General features: G+C 44.8%; 10 protein-coding genes across 10 annotated transcripts; 4 read left to right on the forward strand and 6 right to left on the reverse strand.

The window, feature by feature from the left end:
* Positions 1-2,276: 2,276 nt before the first annotated feature.
* On the forward strand, positions 2,277-3,113 carry PADG_06763 (septum formation protein Maf; the record flags this gene model as incomplete). The annotated part of the gene is made up of 1 exon (XM_010763921.1): positions 2,277-3,113. One exon carries the CDS (start codon positions 2,277-2,279, stop codon positions 3,111-3,113), a length of 837 nt encoding a protein of 278 aa, XP_010762223.1.
* Positions 3,114-3,549: 436 nt separating this feature from the next.
* On the reverse strand, positions 3,550-4,600 carry PADG_06764 (uncharacterized protein; the record flags this gene model as incomplete). The annotated part of the gene is made up of 5 exons (XM_010763922.1): positions 3,550-3,715; positions 3,811-3,930; positions 4,015-4,081; positions 4,269-4,286; positions 4,375-4,600. The coding sequence occupies 5 exons, from the start codon at positions 4,598-4,600 to the stop codon at positions 3,550-3,552; spliced, it is 597 nt and encodes a 198-aa protein (XP_010762224.1).
* An 829-nt stretch (positions 4,601-5,429) lies between these two features.
* PADG_06765 (uncharacterized protein) lies at positions 5,430-6,488 on the reverse strand (the record flags this gene model as incomplete). Its single annotated transcript, XM_010763923.1, has 1 exon — positions 5,430-6,488. The coding sequence occupies one exon, from the start codon at positions 6,486-6,488 to the stop codon at positions 5,430-5,432; it is 1,059 nt and encodes a 352-aa protein (XP_010762225.1).
* A 1,171-nt stretch (positions 6,489-7,659) lies between these two features.
* Positions 7,660-9,358, reverse strand: PADG_06766 (mitochondrial-processing peptidase subunit beta; the record flags this gene model as incomplete). Its single annotated transcript, XM_010763924.1, has 5 exons — positions 7,660-8,050; positions 8,126-8,820; positions 8,888-8,965; positions 9,025-9,150; positions 9,209-9,358. The coding sequence occupies 5 exons, from the start codon at positions 9,356-9,358 to the stop codon at positions 7,660-7,662; spliced, it is 1,440 nt and encodes a 479-aa protein (XP_010762226.1).
* A 368-nt stretch (positions 9,359-9,726) lies between these two features.
* On the forward strand, positions 9,727-9,921 carry PADG_12181 (uncharacterized protein; the record flags this gene model as incomplete). Its single annotated transcript, XM_010764013.1, has 1 exon — positions 9,727-9,921. One exon carries the CDS (start codon positions 9,727-9,729, stop codon positions 9,919-9,921), a length of 195 nt encoding a protein of 64 aa, XP_010762315.1.
* Positions 9,922-10,318: 397 nt separating this feature from the next.
* On the reverse strand, positions 10,319-11,704 carry PADG_06767 (uncharacterized protein; the record flags this gene model as incomplete). Its single annotated transcript, XM_010763783.1, has 3 exons — positions 10,319-10,413; positions 10,463-10,608; positions 10,737-11,704. 3 exons carry the CDS (start codon positions 11,702-11,704, stop codon positions 10,319-10,321), a joined length of 1,209 nt encoding a protein of 402 aa, XP_010762085.1.
* Positions 11,705-12,604: 900 nt separating this feature from the next.
* PADG_06768 (rRNA 2'-O-methyltransferase fibrillarin) lies at positions 12,605-13,711 on the reverse strand (the record flags this gene model as incomplete). The annotated part of the gene is made up of 3 exons (XM_010763784.1): positions 12,605-12,657; positions 12,727-13,393; positions 13,505-13,711. The coding sequence occupies 3 exons, from the start codon at positions 13,709-13,711 to the stop codon at positions 12,605-12,607; spliced, it is 927 nt and encodes a 308-aa protein (XP_010762086.1).
* Positions 13,712-17,771: 4,060 nt separating this feature from the next.
* Positions 17,772-18,776, forward strand: PADG_06769 (uncharacterized protein; the record flags this gene model as incomplete). The annotated part of the gene is made up of 2 exons (XM_010763925.1): positions 17,772-17,838; positions 17,905-18,776. The coding sequence occupies 2 exons, from the start codon at positions 17,772-17,774 to the stop codon at positions 18,774-18,776; spliced, it is 939 nt and encodes a 312-aa protein (XP_010762227.1).
* A 453-nt stretch (positions 18,777-19,229) lies between these two features.
* PADG_06770 (uncharacterized protein) lies at positions 19,230-20,720 on the reverse strand (the record flags this gene model as incomplete). Its single annotated transcript, XM_010763926.1, has 1 exon — positions 19,230-20,720. The coding sequence occupies one exon, from the start codon at positions 20,718-20,720 to the stop codon at positions 19,230-19,232; it is 1,491 nt and encodes a 496-aa protein (XP_010762228.1).
* A 1,187-nt stretch (positions 20,721-21,907) lies between these two features.
* Positions 21,908-22,640, forward strand: PADG_06773 (uncharacterized protein; the record flags this gene model as incomplete). Its single annotated transcript, XM_010763785.1, has 2 exons — positions 21,908-22,195; positions 22,470-22,640. The coding sequence occupies 2 exons, from the start codon at positions 21,908-21,910 to the stop codon at positions 22,638-22,640; spliced, it is 459 nt and encodes a 152-aa protein (XP_010762087.1).
* Positions 22,641-24,243: the final 1,603 nt, after the last annotated feature.

Genomic DNA, 24,243 nt, shown 5'->3' on the forward strand with positions numbered 1-24,243 from the left:
ACATGGGCATGGTTATAGGATCAGCATGACTTATGGGGAGATCGGCATTCAAAACGCATCTCGTCTATCGTTGGAACCATCCCTTGCAGTGGCTCTGCCGGCTTTTAAATTAACTAACGAACGAGTTAACTATAACTAGTTAGTTACGACACCCTGGCTTAGTCATACAACGCATCGTTGGTTTAACTATAATTAGTTAACTAGTTAGTGTTGGACGTCTGAAGTGGTTGTATTGGTAGCCTATCTCAGGGATGCTATATACTATTGTGCGGTGCGCTAGTCCATAATAGAAAGCCTAGGCTCCAACACCTCCCCTTGGACTAGCTACTGTACAGACTAGCTATCATACAGACTAGCTACTGTCCTGCTCAAATCAATCATATCCATCATCTCTATCAATCTATCTTGTCTTCCAATTGCTGTATCTATCAAATCCTTTTCTTATTTCACTCATAACCTGGCTGACTTCTCAAAAGTTCTTCAATATTTGAAGAAATTGTTATAAAGAATGCTTGACTTGACTGACTTACAAGTAGATTCTCTGTATTTCTATCTTTGCTCTTATCTTTATTCTTAGTCTTATTTCTATCTCTATTTTTCAATATCTTAATGCACTTTTTATTATGCTTCTGTCATTCAGTGCTTGCAAGATTTGAGTTCTTGAACCAGCAGTGTTTGATCATATGCTCTATATTCTCACAATAGTGGCATTGATATTCATAAAATCATTCAGTGACAGTATTCATAGCAGATGAGTTGAAATGAGTTGTAGTGATAGTGATACAAATAGTCAACTGATTCATCAATTCATCAAGATTCAGATTCTGAATAGAGTCTTGCTTAATAACATAGAAATCATTCAGCTTTATTTTAACAAATTTCTGTTATCAGTCTCTCAGTTCTAGTATGAATAGATTATAATAGATACTCTCAGCTCAATTTTCACCTAGATATACAAGTTTTGCCTTTAGATCTTGAAAAGTTGCAAGATAGATATGAAAATCATTATTTTTAAGCTGTAAGTCTTTTAACTTCTTAATGATTTGAAGATATTCTTCTGCATAAGATATAATGTAGTGCTAAACAAAATTTTTTCATATAATTACTGTTAGATAGAAATCCTCATTCAGTGATTCTAGAAAATTACATATAGTTGCATTCAAAGATTGAAAGATTCTTGTGTAAAGAAGTTCATTTTTCTTATTTCAAAACTCAATTTTCAGAGAAACTGTGATAGAAGATGCTATTTACTGTTTATTGAAAACATTTTTTATCTGAATCAAATAAGCATCTGCAAGAATAAAGCTTTTTCATTTCAGATAGTTGACTTCAGTGAGAATGACTGCATGTTTTTCTTTCAACTTAATCTTTACATCTTTGCAAAATTCATCAACTTTATTCTTAATGAAATTCTTAGTAGTATTTGACAAAAAATCTGAGTTTTCTTCTAGTTTTTATATGAGTCTTTCTATCTGTCTGTTCTGTTTTTTCATATATTTCATCATCATTCACATCATATTCATATTGCTTTCATTCATATCTATTTCATCTTTTTGATCAGTTTCTTCTCTAAACTTAGAAATAAATATATTGTATTCATGTTTGTCTCTATTCATGTTGTTGCTTGCAGAGGTATTCAATGATTCTGCAGCTCATGTTCTTGAAGACATCTGTTTACCTTCTCTTGATTCAATCTTTTTTCTGTAATCAAAGCTTTCAAAACAGTCACTTTTCATCAGATTCTTACTGTAATTCAGCAATGCAATCCTCATGAGACATTTTATATCTCAGATTAAAGAAGAAGAAGAAATAGAGTGCAGAAGTAGTGTGAAAGACTGTTCAAAAAGAAAACAAGCTATCCAGGCCATAACCTGTTGGACATCTGAAGTGGTTGTATTGGTAGCCTATCTCAGGGATGCTATAACTATTGTATGGTGAGCTAGTCCATAATAGGAATCCTAGGCTCCAACAGTTAGTTACTGCGGACGTTTCAAACTACCCGAAATACCAGGAGAAAAAAGGCTCCTTGTAGATATCAACGGAGGGCCAGACGGCAATTGGCGATATCCTTATATGGGAAAAAGAAAGGGACGAACCGTTTCAGCGAATGCCACCTGTAATTAAAAGTATACCCATTTACCCCTCCTAACAGTTACTTCACTCTCCCGCACTCGTTAAGCCACCTTTTCCCCGCTCAACGATCAAAGTACGAGGAAAAATCCATAAATCCAAAACGGAGAAGAGGGGTAGAGAGCAACACCAATCCAATACCAAAAATGTCCGACTCAAAATCCCAAACAAATCTACTGGGCCAATCACCCTCCAACAACGACTCCACCCCCGCGATTGGCAGCGGACGGAACCCCTCCCCGCTCCCACGACCCCCAGCCCTCGCCCTCCCCACCCTCATCGACCTGCGCTCCAAACGCGTGATACTAGCCTCCAGCTCACCCCGGCGCCGCCAAATCCTCTCCTACCTCGGCCTCCCCAATATCGAAATCATCCCCTCCACGTTCCCCGAAAATCTCTCCAAAACCCTCTCCCCCTTCGAATACTGTCTGCAAACCGCCATCGTGAAAGCGCAGATGGTCTACCGGCAGGAGATCGACAACGAGGAGAAGGGCGAACCAGCACTGATATTAGCAGCCGACACGATCGTCGTGGATCCCTCGGGAGGGCAGATTTTGGAAAAACCCCGCTCCGAGGCACAGCATATCGCCATGTTGAAATCGCTGAGGGATGCGGGGGAACATAAGGTCTATACGGCCATGGCGGCCATGGTGCCGTTGAAGAGCGCACGGGATCCCGGCTATGCACTTGAGACGGCCGTGGAAGAGTCGGCGGTTACATTTGATAAAAGTATCTCGGACGAGCTGATACTGGCGTATGTGCGGACGAGGGAAGGGGTGGATAAGGCGGGGGGTTATGGGATGCAGGGGCTTGGTTCGATTCTTGTGGAGAGGATTGAGGGAAGTTATGATAATGTTATTGGGTTGCCGTTGAGGGCTACGTTGAAGTTAATTGAGAAGGTTGTGGCCGCGGGGAATGATGAGGATCGGTTGGATGGGGAGGGGTTGGAGGATGGGGAGAACGGGGAGGACGGGGAGGAGTGAATGGCTGTGGGAGTGGGAGTGGGAGTGGGAGTGGGAGTGGCATTGGAACGTGAATATGGGTGCTTCTCATTTAATATTGAAGACTGAGTTAGAAATTAGTAGAGCAAAGGCGTTCGGGTCACGATTCACGGTTAAAAGGGTCTTTGGCGCATTTCATCCAGAGTTAGTAGCATGGATAAGATACCTATAGAATAGACATGACATTTTGCTTGCCCTGCTCCTGATATGACAAAGAGAGTAGGAAATTTTTTACAGTAACCGGATAAGGCTGGTATCTAGAAATAGTAGACATGTAGTTTGGAGGGAAAATAATGTGCTTGAAAATGCAAATGTGAAGAAATGGAAGAAAAAGCACAGTAGGGGTAAAGCTAAGAACTCATAAAAACACCCTTGATCATAAAGGTACTTCGGAAAAAGAGCCTAATGTATACCAAAATCATGCCTTCCAGCTCCGCTTGATAGCCTCAGTCAAACCAACATCGTTCGTCTCGAACTCGTATAGGCCAACTGCAGTTGTCAGGGTCATAATGCGAAGCAGCCACTCGAATGCCTTCCTGGTCTTAGGCACGCGGGCTTGGGGGAAATAATCGATGATACAAGCCCTGTAGTGCACAAAGAAGTCGCTCCGTTATTTTTCCATTGTTTCCTATCAAACTACTTCATTAAATACACCCGCTGCCAAAACACAAATACTTACTGGAAACCAATATGTGAATGCATAAGGATGGTACCGCAGAATACAGCGTCCATGACCGGGTTGAGGGATCCACCAGCGAAGGGAGCGATGGTTAGTGGGATGAGGGACGCAGCAATAATTCTATTTCCACGGTTCTCCCATTAGTTAAGTGAAAATTCGTTTGATACGCACCAATTGTTTCACCGAAAAATGAATGCAACACACCTTTCGAACGTCCAGTGATAGCTTCCGTGGGAGGGAGAGGTAGGGGGAGTTGGCACAGCATCGTTCACTATATTGTTGTTACGACAATTAGTATGTTGGAGAGCTGGTTTGTAGTGCTAGAGAGAGTCCATAGTCGGTCGCTAGAACACAATAGTATTCTCCGCATAATATCTTTCTGACCGTTGCCCGCAGCGATCCGGTTAAGGAGAATGGCGTCGCAAGGCAGTTGAAATAAACCCGGGATTAATACGTACTCGTTCCTTTGATAGTCTCTGATACTCACACAAACATCACCACCAAATTAGCCTCTATTACCAATCGCTCAATCAAAGAGAACAATTGAAACAGCAATCTACTCACGAGGAAGCGGGGGAAGAATATTCCTGCTGCTCGTCGCATGGAAGCCGGCAACGTTCACTGCAACATCTCTCTTCTTCGCCTGGACAGGCCTCAGTGTTGAAGCAATTCTCAAAAGCGAGGATGAGGTGGCCCTGGTCGAATAGAGGGCAGCATTGGGTGCGGGATGTGACAGGGCGCGGCAGATGTGTCTCAGCGCTGAGGCTGAGGGGCGCACGATCGATGCCATTGCAGGAGTCCTGACTTTCCTGGGTATGCTACTACCCTCTTCAACACGCAGACTTGCTTTGTGGTGAATTGTTGCGTGTGTGATTAGCTGATGAAGTGTTGAAAGCATGAAGTATTGGGGCTGTTCTCGGGATTATCCCTCGGGTCGGTTAGCAAAATCAGTCAGCAGAATAGGCGTCATGTGATTGGCCGAAGTACCAGGGGTCGGAGCCGAGATAACCCGGGCCTGTCCAGGACGAAAGAGGCATAGTGTTGGTCTGAGGAGCTGAGATGAAGGAGCTGAAGATGTCGAACGACGGATGATATTTGTCTATGCGTGTATAACTTCAGATCAATGTCTGATTTAAGGTTGACAGTCAGGGCGGATATCACTTGTGGAGAAAGAAAGGACTGCTCTATTGCTGAGCTTATTCCAGATTGGGAATTATCAAGTTCAACTCCCTCTACTTCGATGAATGGTTATATCAATCCGCAACGACATCATGCCTTGAATGGAGTCCGACTATTTTATATTGAACTATGTACATTTGTTGCAATGCTATATACTGGATCATTGCCCGAGCTAACTACATCTCGTAATAGAAGAACACCATCAAATCCTCAGCCATCATATCATATAGTTATGGCAAACCCCATTCCTTTCTACCATGCCTAGAAACGATACTCTACACATGTGCAACGGTTCCCCTTCGACTGGCCGATTTTAAAGTCTAGTATCAGGAGTGTTCTATCCTCACTTATACGAACATATCAGGCATCTGGTGAGCAATAAATCTCGTTGGGTTGAGCGGGGAGGGGGGAAATTGGGGGGGCGAGATGGGATGGAATCGTCAACAAACCTTCTGGAACTTCAACACGGCTTTCCCAAAGTTTTCACCGCGGAAGATGCCCACCAACCCCTTTGCTGCATTATCAATTCCCACCGTCTCAGCTGTGACCGGCTTAAACGACCCGTCCTTAATCCACTGAGAGACTTTCTCCTTGTGCTCCTTTGCCCACTTATCCCCCATACCATGATCACCAACAATAAACCCCCGCATGGTGAGTCTCTTCGACACGAACATGAACACATTCTTGACCCCATACCTATCCTCCGGCTTCAGATTATATTGCGAAATCATCCCGCACGCCACAATGCGGCCCCAGTCATTGAGCGCCTCTATCGCAGCATCGAGGTGCTCCCCACCAACGTTCTCATAGTAGATATCAATCCCGTTCGGTGCAAGACGCTTGAGCGCATCGTGGGGCTTCTCCTTCTTGTAGTTGAACCCGCCATCAAAGCCCAGCTCCTTCACAATATAATCCAGCTTGGCATCCGAGCCGACACTGCCAATAACCTTCAGCCCCTCATGCTTCGCCACTTGGCCCACAACCTGTCCCACCGCGCCAGACGCGGCAGAGACGAAGATCGTTTCGCCCTTCTTTGGCTTGCCAATCTCCATCAGGGAGGAATACGCAGTCAGCCCAGGCATTCCCAGGGGCCCCAGGAAGACCCGGATATCCTCGATGCCCATTGGGTTCTCGAGCGGCCTCACCATTTCCATGCCACCTGCGGGGACAGCGACATAGTCCTGAATAGGCAGGAAGGCAAGCACTAGATCGCCTGGCTTGTATTTGCTGTCGTTGGACTTGAGCACTTTGGCGATAGAGCGGCTGTTGATGGGCTTGCCTAGCTCGTAACTTGGGGTGTAGGATTTGATTTCCGGATCGCGCATGCGGCCACGCATGTATGGATCAAAGCTGGTGTATAGAGATTGGACGGTGATGCCATTGTCTGGAGCTGGGGCGGAGGGGTCGAAGGGAACAGTTTGGACGGTCAAGTGCTCACCCGGCACTGGATATTCGATGGGAACTTTGGAGAAGAAGAGGGCTTTGTTTTCGGATGACATGATTGTGTGTTTAAGGCGGGGCAATTGCGGGTGGAATTGGAGTATGGGGCTCTTGTACTGATGCGGTATAATGAGAGTAACTTATCAATCTGGAACAATCGGGGAGCTGTTATTTAAGGCAGGGAAGAAGTTGGTTCGGTAACTGTTTATTGTGATGGAGAGAGGGTTATTACTATTCTAAACATCAATTGACAGGAGAAAATCGTGAACCTTTTATACCCAGAGCCGTGAAAGTCGGAAACTGAGGAAGAGAAGGAAGAGACCAGATCTTCGTCTTCGCCCCTCTATGTCTAGGCATCTTTTCAGGAAAAGATACCCATATGCACAAGAATAACGCTATTGCCTGACAAATAAAACAACTCTTTTTTCTCCAAGCAATTGTCCTCTCTATACCCACGGCGGACCAACAGGAGGTGGGATCATGACATCAGTCATTGCGGTTGTTTGTGTGGCGTTGGAATTGTTTACCCGTTGGGCCGCAGGACGACTTGCCTCGGCTTCATATTTACAACTGCATTGGAACCACAGAATGATAGAAACCGACTCATGTTTATTAGTAATGATGGCAAAAGTTAGTTAAATACAAATTTTCCTTACTGTGCGCCGGTCAAACTCTTTGCGATCGTGTCGTGGATATGTTGGTTTCCTACAGCTTGCTAAACCAGTTAGTTGGTTGTAAAACTCGGCTGAGCTGCATTCTAGATTGTTAAATATCTGTCGAATTATTTCCCGCATCAACCGTCGAGTAAGAGTCAATCGCTTTAGATATAATACCATTCTCATTACTGGTGGCTACAATTGTTGCGGGGAAAAAGAGTCCGCGGCTATTGAGGTTGGAAGGTACCTATGGGAGTGGTTTTGCTTTAATGATGATTTTCTACAAATACATTATTTATATCTAGTCAAACTCCGTACGACAGAGAATTATGACCATACTAGCGAACAAAGGAAACTGATCTTCTGAGTATATCGGTGGATAGTGGTATATCCATACTGTAAAAAATCGGCAACATCTTCCTCTCCCCAATCGATCTAATCATTGAACACAGCGAACAACGAAAAGAGAACAAAGAACAAACAAACTTCCAGAAAGTTGGAGATATTCAGACACGTGAACAGGGTGTTTCAGTTCTGGAAGAGGGGACAGAAACTACTTTTCGGATTTTTCCATTTATGAAACATTCCGGCTCATGTCCGCTCTGATACGCTGATAGTCAAGCATGCCCTCAATGCTGCCAACAGCACTGATGGCAATATCTTTATCCCACAGCTTGCGCTGGGCAAAGCTCATGACATCTTTCTCGGTAATCTTGCTAATGACACGCTCAACGTCTTTGGGGCTCAAGCGGCGTCCGCTGGTGACGATCTGGCGGCCGATGTCTTCCGCAATGGCAGTGGTGCCGTCGAGAGATAGAAGAATGGAGGCTCTCAGTTGGGCCTTGGCACGCTCAACCTCAGCTTCAGTCACGCTGAATGACAGTCGAGACCATTCGCGGAGGACAAAGTGGACAAGGTCATCGAGCTGAGTAAGGTTCTCGGAAACCAGGTAGATACCCCACAAACTTCATTGAAATAATTTACGTTAGCCCTGCACAATCTTCGTTGGGTTGAATTGAAAAACCAGAATGCAGACTTACCCAGTATCACTGTAGCTGGTGGAGAAACTCATGAAGCTGTTGGCCAAGCCATGGTGGCCAACGAAATGGCTTAGCTTGCTGCCCAGGTAGGGAGAATTGCCCATGGAGCGATCCCAGTTCCCAACGATGGCTTGGGTGACGAGAGCGGTAAAGTAGTCATCGTCCTTCCAGCTGACTCCCTCAACAGCCAGGGCAATGTTGGCAGTAGGAATGGTGTCATCACGGAGGCGGACTTCAGAACCGATGAAGTCGGGTGTGCGCTTCTGCTCGGCAGCAAGAGCAAAGGCAGCAGAGTTGGGTGGTTGACTGGGGAGGGAACCAAACTGCCGCTCAGCCAGTCTTACGAGTTGGTCGTGGGGAATTCCACCAGCACTGACGAGGACCATGCGGTCCGCCGTGTAATTTGTCTTGATGTAGTCGACCAAGTTTTCACGTTTGATGGTCTGGATGTTTTCCTTGGGGCCAAGAATAGTTCGACCCAATGGCTGGTTCTGAAATGCAGTGGCATGCAAGTGGTCAAATACGACCTCTTCCAGCTGTTTGTCAACCTCCTCTTGTTCCCGAAGAATGACATCCCGTTCCCTCTCAATCGCAGCTGGCTCTAGTTTTGAGTTCTGGAGGATATCGGACAGGATGTCGACGGCCTTGGGAACATCACCGTTAAAGGATTTAGCGTAGTATACAGTATTTTCTCGCTATAGTTGATATCGGGACGTCAGTTCATGCTACCTCCTATTGCGACATCCAAATGTTGCCACGTACCGAAGTGTAGGCATTGAGGTGTGCACCCATGTTCTCGATCTCAAGTTCTAGCTGATTCTGCGATCTCTTGTTGGTGCCCTATAAATCCATCAGCAAATAACTCACAGCGGCAAGCTGATCAATGCGTCGTGATTGACCTTGAATGCAAGATGCTCGAGGAAGTGCGCGGTTCCATTTGTCGCATCAGTTTCTGCACGGCTTCCGGCATCAATCCACACACCAACGGTAGACGTCTGGGCCCATGGCGAATACTCAGTGGCAATCTGCACGGGCTGTTAGTGATGATCTATCCCACAGTGTGTGTCAGTGCCAATGTCTCACCGTTAAACCATTTGATAGGGTTGTTGACTCAGTGGTGGTAGGAAGGGTGACAGGGGTTGCGAAGCCTCTTTTCACCGGCTGCACGGCTTTCAGGGCAGCATGGCTACGCAAAGCCTGGTTAAAGTGCAAAACCAATCGCCGGGATGCCATGATGGAAGATGTGGAGGAGAATGGGGGAGGGTGTAGGACTTGGGGGTGGGGGGATGTGCTGACTGCGGGAAGTCCGTTGAAGTTGAGATCCGAAGCCAAATTAATTCAGGGCTTCTGATATGTCACATGACCACGATTACCAAATTTAGCCGGCTTCCTATTCGCTGGTTGGATTCAGCAGCGAACAACATCATCAGTGTCAACAGGATCTATACGGTCCCAACAGCAAGGCATAGCTGGACATTCTCAACACCTTAGACAGACGGACTGCGATGGGTCTGTGAGGGCAGTTGTACACTCCGTGTGGGGTTTACGTCCTTTAGAGATGGATGGCTTTCGCTTCGTGAACGAGCCATAGCACTTTGCATATGGAAGAAACATGGAATCCCAGACCCTTTACTTTCGTTATTGGCGTTACTCACTCGGGATTTGATATGCTTGATGAGATGGAAACTGGTTGGGGAGTACTGAAAGAAGATGATGGGAGCACTGTCTGGCTGGGACAAAAGGCCCGCTATGCGATATGGCCGACAACGGGCACATTGAAGTCATCAGATTGCTAATAAATAGCAACATCTTCAACTCGTATTCCAAAAATCCTTTGGAAGCCAATACCCCTACATCGGGAGAGTTGAAGAAACAATATAAGAATTGCTAATTACCTAATGATAACTCCCGAGATATCAGCACGGGGAATTTTGAGACCAATAATATGTGTTTAGGCTTGACCGTGTCGTTTGGCAACAAGGTCACCATCGGATTGCACTTTGATATTGCAAGTTGAGGTTCTGAGATTCTTGCTAGATTGTGAGGGCGTGAACTCTATCCTCATAATATAGGGAGAAGAGTCACTCCTGTCATGCGGCATATGAAGAGACATTTTCATTTCTATTAGGTCGTGAGGATATCGCGCCTGACTTGATTTATAACGATGAACAGATACCACTATGCATATCAATGTCAAGGGGATTCCTTGACATGGTAGAACTGCTTCGAGACTACAAAGAGTTGGACCAAGGCGGAAAACAACAACGGATTGACAGCACTCATACATTCTAAATGAAAATGTCAGCCTTACGGTCTCAAGAAGCAACAGCCTTTTACCAAGAACCATGTGGGGAGGTTTGAAATCGCGGGATGTATCCTGTTGGCTATATTTCATCGAGTTTACTTGTTTCTTGCTCCTCGTTTCCTTTTTGTCTACTTCTATTTTCCTTTGAGAGGATAGGGGATCGTGGAGATCGCTAAGCCTATGAGTGAATGGTACCTCCTAGGCTTTGTCCAAGAAAGCCTGGCCCTGCATTTCCTAACTATACCAAATTCCATTCTAAACGAGAGGTATCAGAGCAAAGCAGATACCTATCTCAACTTAACATACTCATTTGCATACATCCTTACGCTTTCCAACAATGACATATCCTCGTGAAAGCCCAAAGTCTTTGCCCATGCAATATCAAAATTTGGTGACCACCCTTGCACAATTCGGTCAATATCCTCATCATATCTCTCCTCCACCAGCGCCCTCTTCTCCTTCCCACCAACCTTCTCCAAGACATCCAACATCTCCTGCACCGATACCTTAATCCCGGGCAAATTCACCGACCTCGAATCTTTAAAGGCCTCCTTCGGCACATCCTTCGCATGCATCAGATTTTTTACAACAGTATACGGTGAACAAATCCACAACTCAGTCTCCTTCTTAACCGGTAATACGCTCTTGATCCCATTCAGCGGCTCTCGCAGGATGCCGCTGGCAAAGCTACTAGCTGCCTGCGTAGGCGCTCCCGCCCGCACCGTTACCGTCGGCAACCTTACAGCCCGTCCATCCAGGAACCCGCGCCTTGAATAATCATTCACTAACAACTCAACAATCATCTTCTGGGTCCCATATGATGACGTGGGTAACTGCGGCATATTCCGCTCAGTAATCACGAAGCCCGACGCTGTGGGCCCGTAGACTGCCAGCGAAGATGCGAATACAACTTTAACACCAGGTATTGTCTTCCGCAGCCTGTCGAGGATATATTGTGTTGCGAACAGGTTTACACTCATGCCTAGATCGAAATTGGCTTCGGATCCGCTGGACATGATGCCGTGTAGAATGTAGACGACATCGTAGCGGGAGGAAGGGTTTATGAGGGAGTCGACAGCGGAGTGCACGGTTAGGTCTGCTTGTATCGAGGTTACGCGGGAGTAGTGTTGCCTGGCGCTGGCGGGGATTTGGGGGGCGGAGGTGACGTCGGTTATTGTTAAGGTTGTGTCGGCGGCGGTGGTGTTGAGGAGAGAGGCGGTTAGCTCTTGACCAACAAAGCCTCCCGCGCCACTTATTAGGATTGAAGTTGACATTATGGTTTTTTATTTTTTATTTTTTTATTTTTTTATTTATTTTTGTAAAATGTTATTTGCTACAAGAGATTTTGTGAGAAGGGAGAATATCCCCTGGGGCTTGTGGAGTATGGGGCACTTTTCGATGGAGGGGTAAAGTTTTGTAAAGGTGCGAGGTAAACGAATGTAGGTCTCCGGTCAATTAGGTCTAAGAAATAAATTTCGAACCCCTTGTCTACCTAGCAATATCATAAGCATCTCCGAAGTATGTTTAGAATTTATATCCCGGAGGTTTAGACGTTCCATCATGTTTTAACAGGAGTTGCATGCGGGGCATGATATTATCCCTTCATCCCCACATCCACAGGGTGGTCACTGCATGGGTAACTCTTGGAACAAATACCCCATCATTCTCTGTGGCAGCCCAGCTAGACCGGACTTAGGTCTGAATATCAACAGCTGTATATGTTTAGATACATAGGGAGTTTGCGTCCCGAAAGCCGAATTTTGGTAACGCTAAACAGCTGCCCTCGAGAGATACTCTAGTTGATTGATAGACGCGCGCAGAGGAAGCTATGTCAAAGTTTCTTTCACTTCTTCATTTATTCAGTGCCATCGTCATGAGTAATATCAATTGGGTGGCTCCGTTATGGCGCAAATATAACATTTCCTACCAACAACTGAGAGATATGGGTGGCATGAAAGAAGCGAATTCCAACATCTTTTGATTGATTCGAAAATTGCCAATGGAAAATTAGGAAAATACAAAATATCAATATGAAAAGGGGAACAAAAAAATTGGAGCAGGATACATGTCGCTGCGGCCCACAAACATAGATCTGGAACGCACTGAAACGCCGTAGACTTCAGAAACATACATGAGAGGAAACATGGAGAAGCAAGGAAACATCACAGCAATAATCAAGACTCCCGGTAGATACCAGCAACTATACAATGGTCACGCTCGAAAGGTTCTGTACGTTTGATGTTAGCATTGCAAGGGAATAGTGGAGAGGGATGAAAAGAAGGAGAATACTGCTAACCTAGTGTGAGCTGTTCCTTTGGTTTTATCTTCTCCTCTCTCATCTTCTGGACTTCTCGTGCGAAGACTACCTCTGGCTTGGCCGTGCTGTCGATACAGTTTGCCTTGATGCTGACAATGACACCGCCACCAGCCTTCAGGAAGAGATGGGCATTGAGACCAACAATTCTAGCCTGGTCAGGCTGCGCAACGTCCGCGAAGATCACATCAACCATTCCAACCAGCATTCGATAGCGCAGTGGGTGACGGGCATCTTCGACAATGGGGATGACATTTGTGCGGTGAGTAGCCATTCCGATCAGGTCGCGGCCTGAGCGGTGCGAGAACTCAACAGCGTAGACGGTTCCGGTGGGTCCAACCAGATCAGCGACGTGGCTGACGGAAGTTCCGCTGGCGGCACCGAGATATAGTACTTTCGACCCGGGGCGCATGTAGATGTCGTCAAGACCACCCAGGATACCGGCGGCCAACTTGCTGCGGAAGGGATTCCACACACGGTACTCGACCTTGGTAGCAGCGGGGGTTTCACCGCTGGTGGTAGGTTGGTTTGATTCGACGGAGATACGCTTTTCACCATATACCGATTCGCCTGGGGTCAAGTTCTTGGTGACCAGAAGATCTTCCTTTCCTCCACGTGCGACGAAAACACCGGGGTGACGATGGGGTTCCTTTTACCGCAATAGCTTGTAAGTTTCCATACACACGTATACATGGCGCAGACTCCAAACGCGCAAGATTTTGGGGAGATGGGGCCATGGAATTCACGGAATGGCACCTACAATGATAACTTTGGCACCGCCCTTGGCGCCCGCGGCACCACCCCTTCCACCTCCACGGCCTCCACGGCCTCGGGAGGCACCTCTACCACCTCCCCTGCCTCCACCCCCGCGGCCGCCACCACGGCCACCGCGGTCTGAGAATCCCAGTCCTCCTAGCGATTGGTGGAAGAATGGAGTCAGCAAGGAGTCCCGCACGGCTTCGATCATGTTGTGTAGATCTTCCAACCCACAGGATCAAACCAAAGGTGCAACGGGGTGATGCATAACGAAAACCCAACGCATCACCATTCCAATTGCACACAAATTTCAAAGGATGAATTATTCAGATACACACCTCTCCCACCACGTCCACCGCCACGAGCACCTCCTCGGCCTCCTCGGGGGGGCCCACCCCGTCCACGTGGAGCTCCAAAGCCCATATTTCTTATGGTATCTTATATCGTTTAAGTGAAAAGAGGAAATTGATAAATCCCAAATGAAGGGAAGCAGCCTGAATCGGTTGTCGAAGCTGTTTGTCGCAGGCTAATGAATGTCGAAAATTCACACAAAATTTTCGATGGGCAGGGATTTAAATGGTGTTGGGTGTCCCGCGCAAAAGTGTTACTTCAGCAACGGCGCGCCGTGTCTAGTATCGAGTGTCCGCAACCGTGCAACGAGGGCGATATAGCAGGGGGCAAGGAATAGAAGGGAATTTGTCGCAAAAAGATGGATTTGAGATTTGTTTCCGTCAAAATCCAATTCCGCTGTTTTTTCTGCCCATAAAAGTTTTGGAGCTTGATATTCCTCTAAACCGCATATAGACTAGCTTACTATACTTCCAAGTCACGTGTAAATTTACATATGTCACGTGGTAAACTTGCCCTAACTCATCTGTCCGCTGTGTCAACGTGAAGGCAAAACATCGATACGAATTCAGGGTTGTTATTATCTGATTATTATCCAACAGAAATGGCCTAATATCGATCATGCTCGCTGTTTACTGATCAGGATTTTAAAGGGAACGAATTCTGCGTGGTTGTGTTTGAACTTGCTGCTTGACTCGCAACGTCTTGACGGGACATGAATGAGATAACTAACTACTAATTGTTAGGGAGCGAATGCGAGCTGCATAAGAAGGAAACTCTCTGCGTTGCTAACTGCTATATAACGAAATACTAAGCTTGATGGAATGAAAGGAGGTGCTGGGGCCTGCCCGGGTTATAACCACCCGCATGGTCGTTTGATCACGTGAGAATATTTGGCCTAACCGGGCGCCGAGCTTAATCCGACGTCGAGTCTAACCGGGCACCGAGCCTCGGTCGGGCTCGGTCGGGCGCTGAGCCTAACACTAATCGTGCCGCTGCGCAACCCACACCTTATGTGGGTGCGCCATACCAAAATGATAAAAACACCAAAATAATAAAAATCTTGCAATTTCATCATCTTCATCATCTTCATCAATTAATAACTCACCACAATGTCAAATAAGGATAAAAATATTGAAGACTGTATTCAAAAAGCTATCACTTATTATTAAAAAAACTTAAATTTCAAAATACTATCTCTGTCTTAAGAATTTGAGATTCCTTATCAATGTATTTGAGTGCATATCAATAGAAGGAATCTGAATACTGCAAAGATTCCAGTTAACAAGAGATTAAATAAGAGTCAGAAAAATGCAATTAAATGATGATCAAGCTGTTTGATGAAAAAAATTGTTCTCTCATAATTGAACATATTGAAGATTTTATAAATTTAATACTTAGACATTAGTATATAGATTCTACTATCTCTTTTTCAAAAGTTAACAAGATGTGAACTTATAGATTCATTGAACATCTATCTGAGTATAAAAGAGTGAAACAGAAGTCAATGAATTCAAAAAGAATAACAATTGAAAATATTGAATATATTAATGCATGATTTGAACATCTCTGAATTCTATTTAAGCAGTATCAATTTTATATTTATGACACATACAACTCCAATGAGATTGAATTTCAAGAAGGACAAGAACATGAAAAATAAGTTATAACTGCTTTTAAAGAAGCTAATTTTATCATTTTTTCTTTTTTTTTCAAAAGATTTGATTATAGTTATTGAATATGTATTCATGAATAATCATATCATTCCACTATTGATAATTTTAACCTTCAAAACACACTTGAAGAATTGATATACATAGATAGATTTACTCAGCAATTATAAAATTATTATATCAGATACAGAATTTATAAATAATGAAATTAAATTTGAATGATTTAAATATTTCAATATTACTATAGAAAAAAGATAAAAGAGAAGTCATCAATTACTTTTAATAAATAATTATAAATCTCATATTACTGAGAAGTTCATATAATATACAAATCTTCATAAGATAATTCTATATGAATTTTCATTGCATGTTATTTATTTATTATAATCTCTGAATAGTTTATCATTTCAGTAATAAAAGCATTATCATTTAAAAGCCGTCAACTATGCTGCATGTCATGGTCTTATTAAATATGAAAAACAATAGTTTCTACAAGACCTCTTAGCTATATGAAAGCAGATCTTTAAATTTGATATAATAGCTGCAAAATGAGCTCAACATAATATATATTCATGAAATTCTGACTGAGTTCTTGATACTCTTAAGCAGTGAATCTCATCACCTTCTCTACTACAGATTTATGAAGATGAGAATGATTCAGATCATATATCTATCTTTTTCTCTCAGCTATTCTCATCAAAGATAATTCAAAAGCTGAAACACTATATTAATATTACAAAAATACCATATAAAGTATTAGAGATACTTTTAATTTGAAATCACTCACTTTGACATGTCATTTAAACAAGATATTCAAAGCAAATCTAATTCATGTAGAACTTAATGAGCAATAGATTACTGAATTAGAGAACTTTCTCAATGTTAGTAAATACTGCAGAGCTAAAATAACTCATCATCAGATTTAAATAGAAGAAGTCCTCACTATTAAAGATGTCAATAGAAAAATCAAGCAGTGTAAGAATAATAAAGCTGAAAAAGAGCAGAATAAAAAGCAATAAAGGCTCAGAGTTGATTTTATGAAAATTGACAATAACCCATTCACATCACTAACAGAAGAGGAATTAAATTGATTTAGAGATGGCACACATACTGAGAATGATGTAGATAATCTTTTTATTATAGATTAGCTACTGGTTGTTGATATAGAGTGCAATAATGAGGATGTGATTCAAGATTTTTATCATTTTGATGTTTTTATCATTTTGGTGTGGTGCACCCACATGAGGTGTGGGTTGCGCAGCGGCACGATTACATGCTTTCTTGCAACATGAAATTACATTAAGATGGACAACTTCAATGGATCCTAGGGTTGACAGACATATGACACCGCAGCTCTCGTTGCATTACTGGCAGAGTTCCAGGCTTAAAACGAACAAATCAAAACGCTAATGAGAGTGTTTATGTCGTATGAAGCAGGTTTGGGACTTCGCAACTGGCCCTTCAAAAATGCGAGTTTATTTGTTGAATGACGGCTCAATGTGCTACCTTCACACGCAGTCCACAATCTATCACGGTCTGAATCAGCTTCTTGACTCATTTTTTTGTTCCTTCATCGCCTGACAAACACGGTACGCATCAACACAGGGTTCCAAGTTTCAACATCGACTCCCATTGGCGTGTCTTTATGCATGAAGGCCTTGCAATGACCTCAGAAAATGTTTAATGATGGGTGATGTCACCTTCAGCGATTTTGGGTTAACCTCTTCCCAAGAGAGCAAAATACACTTGAGCAGGGCACCCGAAGTGGCATAGAAACAGAGGGGCTGGACATAGGAGAGGGGGCAGGAGTGGTATTCCTGCTCCCACCTCCTAGCCGATGTTTTAAGAGAAACTTTGAGGTGAGTATGGGAGAAAGGAAGCCAATTAACTTCCAGATCTGGGGTTTGGTGTCATTGATCTGTCCACTATCAGTATCTCCATCAACACAGACACTGAGAACCGTAATTTGTTTCTAGAATGACTCGAGCTGCCGCAGTGTTTGATCATTTTAACTACACCCAGGGAAGGCCAAGCCGCTAACAGTGACTTGAACGCAATGCTTTTTCTGGCTAATCCGCTTAAATTCAAGGGTGGTTTGGTGTCTAACAACTGATAACCAATTTCAAAGGTCTTGCTTTGTTAAATATTTTAAACAATGTGATCCTTTGGATTGAAACATAATCTTGTGGCCTGATCCGTAACTGCATAATAAATGTCTTGTCCAGGATAACATTTAATTTCGTGGCTATCATGTCTTCTTGCTATAATTGGTACAATGCCTGGATAATATCGCTGACATATTTTACCCTGGCTTGCTGTGAGTTTACTCCGAAATCCCTGTTTCAAATCCATCCCTCCTGATATGTACGTTACATTTCTCCAGTCTCGAATCCCATATCATTCTCTCCCCTCAGCCTACTGCATCCCAATGGTATCGCCAGCGACGTCAATCTCCGCATCCTCCCACTCGGCGACTCTATAACCTATGGTCAAGGGAGCAGTGATGGAAACGGCTATCGTCTCCGGCTTCACACTCTCCTCTCCCCAAGGCATAATGTGGAATACATAGGCCAAGAGCGAGACGGCTCCATGAACAATAACCACCATGAGGGCCACAAGGGCTTCCCCATAGGCCCAGTTGGCATCACTGGCAAGCGAAACTACGCCGACCGCCCCAACATCGTCCTTCTAATGGCCGGAACAAACGATGTGGTATTCCAGATGAATCTCGAAAATGCGCCGAACGTGTTGGGCCAGGTTATTGATGAGATCTTGGCCGCGTGTCCAGACGCTGTCGTCCTCGTTGCAACGCTGACGCCACTGCTAGATGCAAATCGTGAAGCGAGAAAGGTCGCATTCAACGCGGCGTTGCCGGACATGATTGACCAGCGGACGAAGATGGGGAAGCATGTGCTTCTCGTGGATATGAGTAGGGTTACGAAAGAACATATCAATGCAACTGATGGGATTCATCCGACGGAGGGGGGGTATCAGTTGATCGCCGGTGCTTGGTATGATGGGATTGTTGCAGTGGGTAAAAAGGGATGGATTGGAGCGCCCATTACACCTCCTGTGGAAGGTGATGTTGCTGAGGATGGTGAACCTCCTATGGGGACGGCACCTGTTGATGCTAGGTTTGAGACTTCGTCGCAGCTGCTTTGGGTTGTGGCTGGAGTGTTTGTAGTTGGTTTTGCTATTCAGAGAGTGCTTCGCTCCTCTCGTTGGAAGAGGAGGTATGACTGGCCCTTGAGCTGATAGATGCTGTTGTATTTGAGGAAAAAATGGCTTGGCTCAGACAAACAATTGTTAACCGTTCAACATTCAAGTGGGGTCCCTGTCTGAAATGCCGGCAAGACCTGAGCTCATTCTCAGTGAGGGAAAGACAGCGAGCTACCTATCTTGCCTTCACTAATTTTAGAGGAAAATGATTTTATTGATCTGACACAGAATGATTGGAGCAGAATCAAGCATCCCTGCTTAATACTGCCTTTTGGGCTGTTCTTGAAGACATGGTTGTCTGACAATATTGACTCAGAGGCAGAGTCTCCAGGAAAACAAATGGATACTTTGAAAAGATATATATAACATGTATTAACCTGTTGTTATTCAACCAATTTGATATATTCAATCATTGTTACAATTTTGAACAGCAATGCACCAATGATGAGAGAAAATGAACAAGAAAGATGTAAAGAATAGGAGCCTTAATCAGCGCCTATCCTTGGGCGCAAAAACCGCATCGAAATACTCCTTCGCCTGCTGGCAGGTACCCTCTTTGTCCTTCCAGTCTTTAAATTGTAGCCCCTCCAGTGTACAAACCGTCCAGCGCACGTGAGACCAGTACTCCCGCTCAACATCAGGACCACCAAGACTGTCAATCGTCTCTTTCTCCGCCGTCCATGCGCGGGACGGTTTGCCATCTGGTCCGCGGATCGGAGAGACCTCTTCGCTGCCATTTCTGGACGGGTCAAAGAGGTTCACTGGGCTCATTTTGGAATATGAAGTGCGCAAGAAGAAGGCGTGCGGTATCGGGCCCGCGTTGGCGTCCTTTACATGATTTATGCCTTGGTTGGTCAGTTTGTAGTCCTCTGTGGGACTGTACTGAACAGTGGCAGAGCTGTCCAGATGGCCATTGGCATTGCGATGGCCAATGGATCGGATGGGCTCGTTGACAGCATAAAATGGCTCGTCTAGAACCGACGCTGCGGCCAGGTATGTTTCCTTGTCGCTTCCGCCTACGTCGCTTTGGGAGAGCAAGAGGTAGAAATGAGTTTCGCCGTAGTAGTTGTAGTAGCTTGCTAAAAGAAGGGTCTTCGCGTGAGTTTTCTTCGATATGAGGAGTTGTCCGCCATCAGTGGATGCTCGTTCTGATACGGGCGGCTCTGGTTTGGAGGCAATTGTGTTGAAAAACCGAGATGGGTCGGACGACCAGAAATCTGGCCATGTTACCAAACCGACGTGAGTAAATGGTTTAGACTGAAAGATTTCGATAGCGTCGTGTATGGGAAAGCAACTAGCATCGAGCCACAGGAGCTGTTCAAATGACGAAAACAGCATGGCAAAAGATTTTAGTTGAAATGGTTCCAACCGAGAAACGACGTTCGTTCCAAGGATGCCGGACAGCACGATACAGACGGCGTTCATTGTAGGGAGTATCTGCTCGCAAACAACTTCATCATATTGCTCCTGTGATGCAATGAATACCTCCACCGGGAATCGTGTACCACTGCGCCGGAGCAATCGCAAAGATATCACGAGAGTCGGGAGATATTTGCGTCCTGCAGCAGACACAATGCCCCGCTTGCCTCTATGATACACCAGTTCCAGGCTTGAATTATCATTTTTGATTTTCTGGACTACTCGCTGGTGAACCTGCTGGAGTTGTTTCACGTCTCCTTCGGAGATGGCGAAGAGGTCGGGCCGAGTATAGTTAGCATTGGGATCAAAGAGAACATTTTCCGCCTTCTTCAGTCGTTCTGGCGGATCAGTTGCTGGAGAGTTTGATTCAAGTAAATTATGGAGGTTTTTCCAGAATTGGACTTGACGTTCATAGCTAGAGTCTCTGGCAGGCGATGGGGCGGAGGGGGCTGAAGGAACCGTGTTCGATCGTAGAGGGATTCGTTGAGATCCAACAAACAGGAGGAATGAGAAGATGGCAAAGATGACCAATCGCTGGATTAATCGGGCCCGGGACAACATTTCAAATCAATAACATTGAGTCAGGTGCAAGAGCCCGTTAGATGGCGCAGTGAAGTGGAGCGTTCTCTACGTTGGTTGGATTTGATAGCACCAGCAGCTTCACTCCCAGCTGATCCGGCGATAACAATGCCCTATTGCGCTCGCGCATCCGGATGCATATCTGCTAGATGCACAGGAGCGTGATTGATGGATTGGCAGTGTTGACAGACATGATGAGTTCTGTCAAATATCGTGAAGCCTGGTCAATTTCAGTTGCCTGAGGCGGCCCTTGCGTCTTGGCGGTCTGTCGACGCCAAATGCAATCGAGTCTGACGTCTCATCCCTGCTGTGTTGCCGTATCTCCAATTGAATGTTTATTCACGGAATTAATGTCCTTATGAAAATCCTCCATCCCTGCTTTTGATATGCTATAATACTACCAATCAAATTGACCAGCCGTTGGTAGCCCTAAATGCCCAGGATTCCCAGGGGTCGTAGGTTGTTGGTTAACACAGTCTAACACACTCAAGGTCTCCGGGTCGAGCTTTTCTTTTTACATCATGGCTTTGCCGCTCAGTATTCTCCTGCTTTCTATTTTGCTTCTGGAATTTGGTTGAACGGCCGCGGGTTGGTTAAGGGGTGGTGCCGCTGAATTGATTTTTAACCTTGGCTGAGTCGTGCTCATGAGATGTCCCGACTCTGAACTAATCACATTCTTTCTGCATTCTTGTTCGCCAGAGTTCTGCATTTAGCTGGAGGGAGAATAATGATGCCACGGGCAACGAGCTCTCGGTTGTAGAAGCCCATTTATTTTTAGAACCTTCAAGCGATCAGGCTAAGGATACAAGGTTGAAACAACCTGGCACGTTTTTGACAAGCTCACAATTCGCCAGCGAATCGGTTGAGGTTCAACGTGCATATCTGAACTTCCAAGCTCAAAATATAAATAAAACAGAGATATTAAACACCCCCAGAACCCTGCGAGGCCTTTTGAGCCAGTGTTGTGGGCGCAATGATCCTCATGATATTAGCAGCCTGGAGGCTGGGCGCTTAACACAGGGCAGCCACTTTATGACGTAGTGCCATCCATACAGACAGAAAGCCATGATAATATTCCAAAATAGCCCAGGTGTGCAGAATGGCAACGCCATTTTTAGCAAATCTAGCCATGCAGAAAACCATGGGCTGAACAATGAGTTCACTGGCCAATGGGCTTTGCGCTCGATCTTGCATTTCGACATGTTGCAAATGCTCTTTGCTTCCTACAATCGTACCTCCGCATGATCACCAACGCCCATAACGCATGTCACAAGATGGCTAAGGGTGGAGGCAACGCAGCATTGTTGAGCATTATTGCTACTGCTAGGAATCGATTATTTCAACAAGGATTCTCAAAACCGCCCTCTCAGGAGGCATCAGGCTCTGGACCCGTTCCCCGCCTCCATTGTCTTAGGCTAAGTCCCCCGTTTAATGATCTAATGCCTAGTTCAACCTGCGTATGGGCACAACTCTAGTAACCTTCTCAAGTCCACTAACATCAGTGTTCGTCAAACCGTTAAATTGTTCTCCTGATCTGGGTTTTGGGAGAATCCACTTTATATTGCCTTGCCTTAAGGTGCTCTATAGAGCATCCTTGATCTTTCCACCCTGCTCCGATCTCACAGTCCGGTGTTCAGAAAACAAAACTCTGACGATATCCTTGATCGTTGTCAATCTTCAATGTTTCCTGATCGGAAAGGTAGAAGAGATGCTATCGACTTTCGTCATTAGACACTGCAATATCTTGAAGATCTGCCCGTCTGGGTTCTTGTTCACCAATGTGAACTATATGCTTCGCTTCGCTGTCAATTGGGAGATTTGGAGCTACAAGAAGCAGGTCGAACCTACTGCTTTCTTGGTATTCTAGCAGCCGATATAGTCTCGGGCTCGTCAAATGAGTAAATGTTTTATATAGCTAACATAGAGCGTACTTGAGTATAGAGCTGTAGACTTTCTTTGAGCTTCTGTGAGGATTTTGGGGCCCATGGAGATGTCCGGGAAGAACACCACCATGCTGTAAACACAGCGGTGATATAGATTGTCCACAGTGGGCAGAAAGGCTCTATTGCACATGCCATCAAAATATCTCTCAAAGTTGAAGCAAGTTCTGATGCCAACTTCCTCTGCTGGGCCCCAACATCAATTAACTGCTCGACATTAAAGTGAATGTATCGATGCATGACTTTATAAACCTCATTTTGAACGAATCGACCAGGCGTAAAAGAAAGAGTTTTTGGATTCAGATTCGTAGGAGATTGGCAATGATACTTACTCACAAAAAAGGGCAGTTGCTTTGAACTCGCAGCCATTATGTGTAATGGTATTGAGCTGGTTATCATAGGATGTACACAGTGCATAATATAGGAGGAATGATAAATGGTGTGAAACAATTCTAGGATGTCCTTATAATGGTGGATCGTCATAATGGCTGCATAGATGATGAAGGCGACATATGGTGTCTCTGACAAAGATGAACATTAGTAATACACTAACTAACTACAACTAGTTACACTAGTTAACTAGTTAGTTAGCTGAAGTTAGTTAATCGTCGATTAGATTCAAATAATAGTACGCATGTTTATAAAACTCATATTTCTAACACTGCCCCACAGACATCAGTTTATTCGTATCTAAATAAAAGAACGGACTCGATCGATATTCTTTAAATCTGAGGATTCCAGAACATTAGACCTAGTCCAACGGCGTATCAAGCGTCCTCAAGCAGAACAGAACTCGCACAGTCAATGGCCAATGCAAACCTGCCAGACCTCTTCTGGAAGCTGTCGAAATGCGATATTCGGCATCTAGAACTTGGCACCACGAAACCCCCGGGAACGCCTTGGCGGCTGTAACCAATTTGGCACAGTGGTTTGATGTCCTAGTTTGTGTCCTTTTGGTCCCATGCCTGTTCGCATGACACCAAACACACCTTATGGAAATGGGATAAACATCGATCAAGGTTCTCTTGAGCACGTTAGATAAAAAGCAGGCAGGATAACTTCGATATCAACGATTCCGGGAATATTGAGCCCCTTAAAGTGGGCGCCAAAAGCAGACACACTTTGGCTGGTGGAAAACCCCCGTGCAATCAGGGATCGCGACGGGCAGTTTACCTAACCCACCCAGGTTAGTTCTCATTTCGTGCATGGTTTGGTTCCTCCAAACAAACGAGTTCATCATTGCTTAGAGTCCATGATTAGTCCTCGTTGTTAATTTCCTCCTGTCTATTATCGGTAAGTATGTCGAAATCGGAAGCAGCAGCCGCTGAACTTCAACAGCCGACGAGAGAGGATATTCAATTCTCTTCGTCAACACCTTCGTAGTGATATCTAGACATGGTGGGAATTAAACTTCATCGTCGTTCGGAAACAGAGACATCGGAAATTGTCTCAACACTTATGCAGAATATTTGAACAATGCAGGGAATGTAGTCATACATAATTATTCTATAACAACAGGTTCCCCTGGTTGTTGACAAGAACTTGATTGAGATTTAAGATGCACC

This window comes from Paracoccidioides brasiliensis, assembly GCF_000150735.1.
Source record: "Paracoccidioides brasiliensis Pb18 unplaced genomic scaffold supercont2.9, whole genome shotgun sequence".
In the NCBI taxonomy this organism is placed as follows: Eukaryota; Fungi; Ascomycota; class Eurotiomycetes; order Onygenales; family Ajellomycetaceae; genus Paracoccidioides; species Paracoccidioides brasiliensis.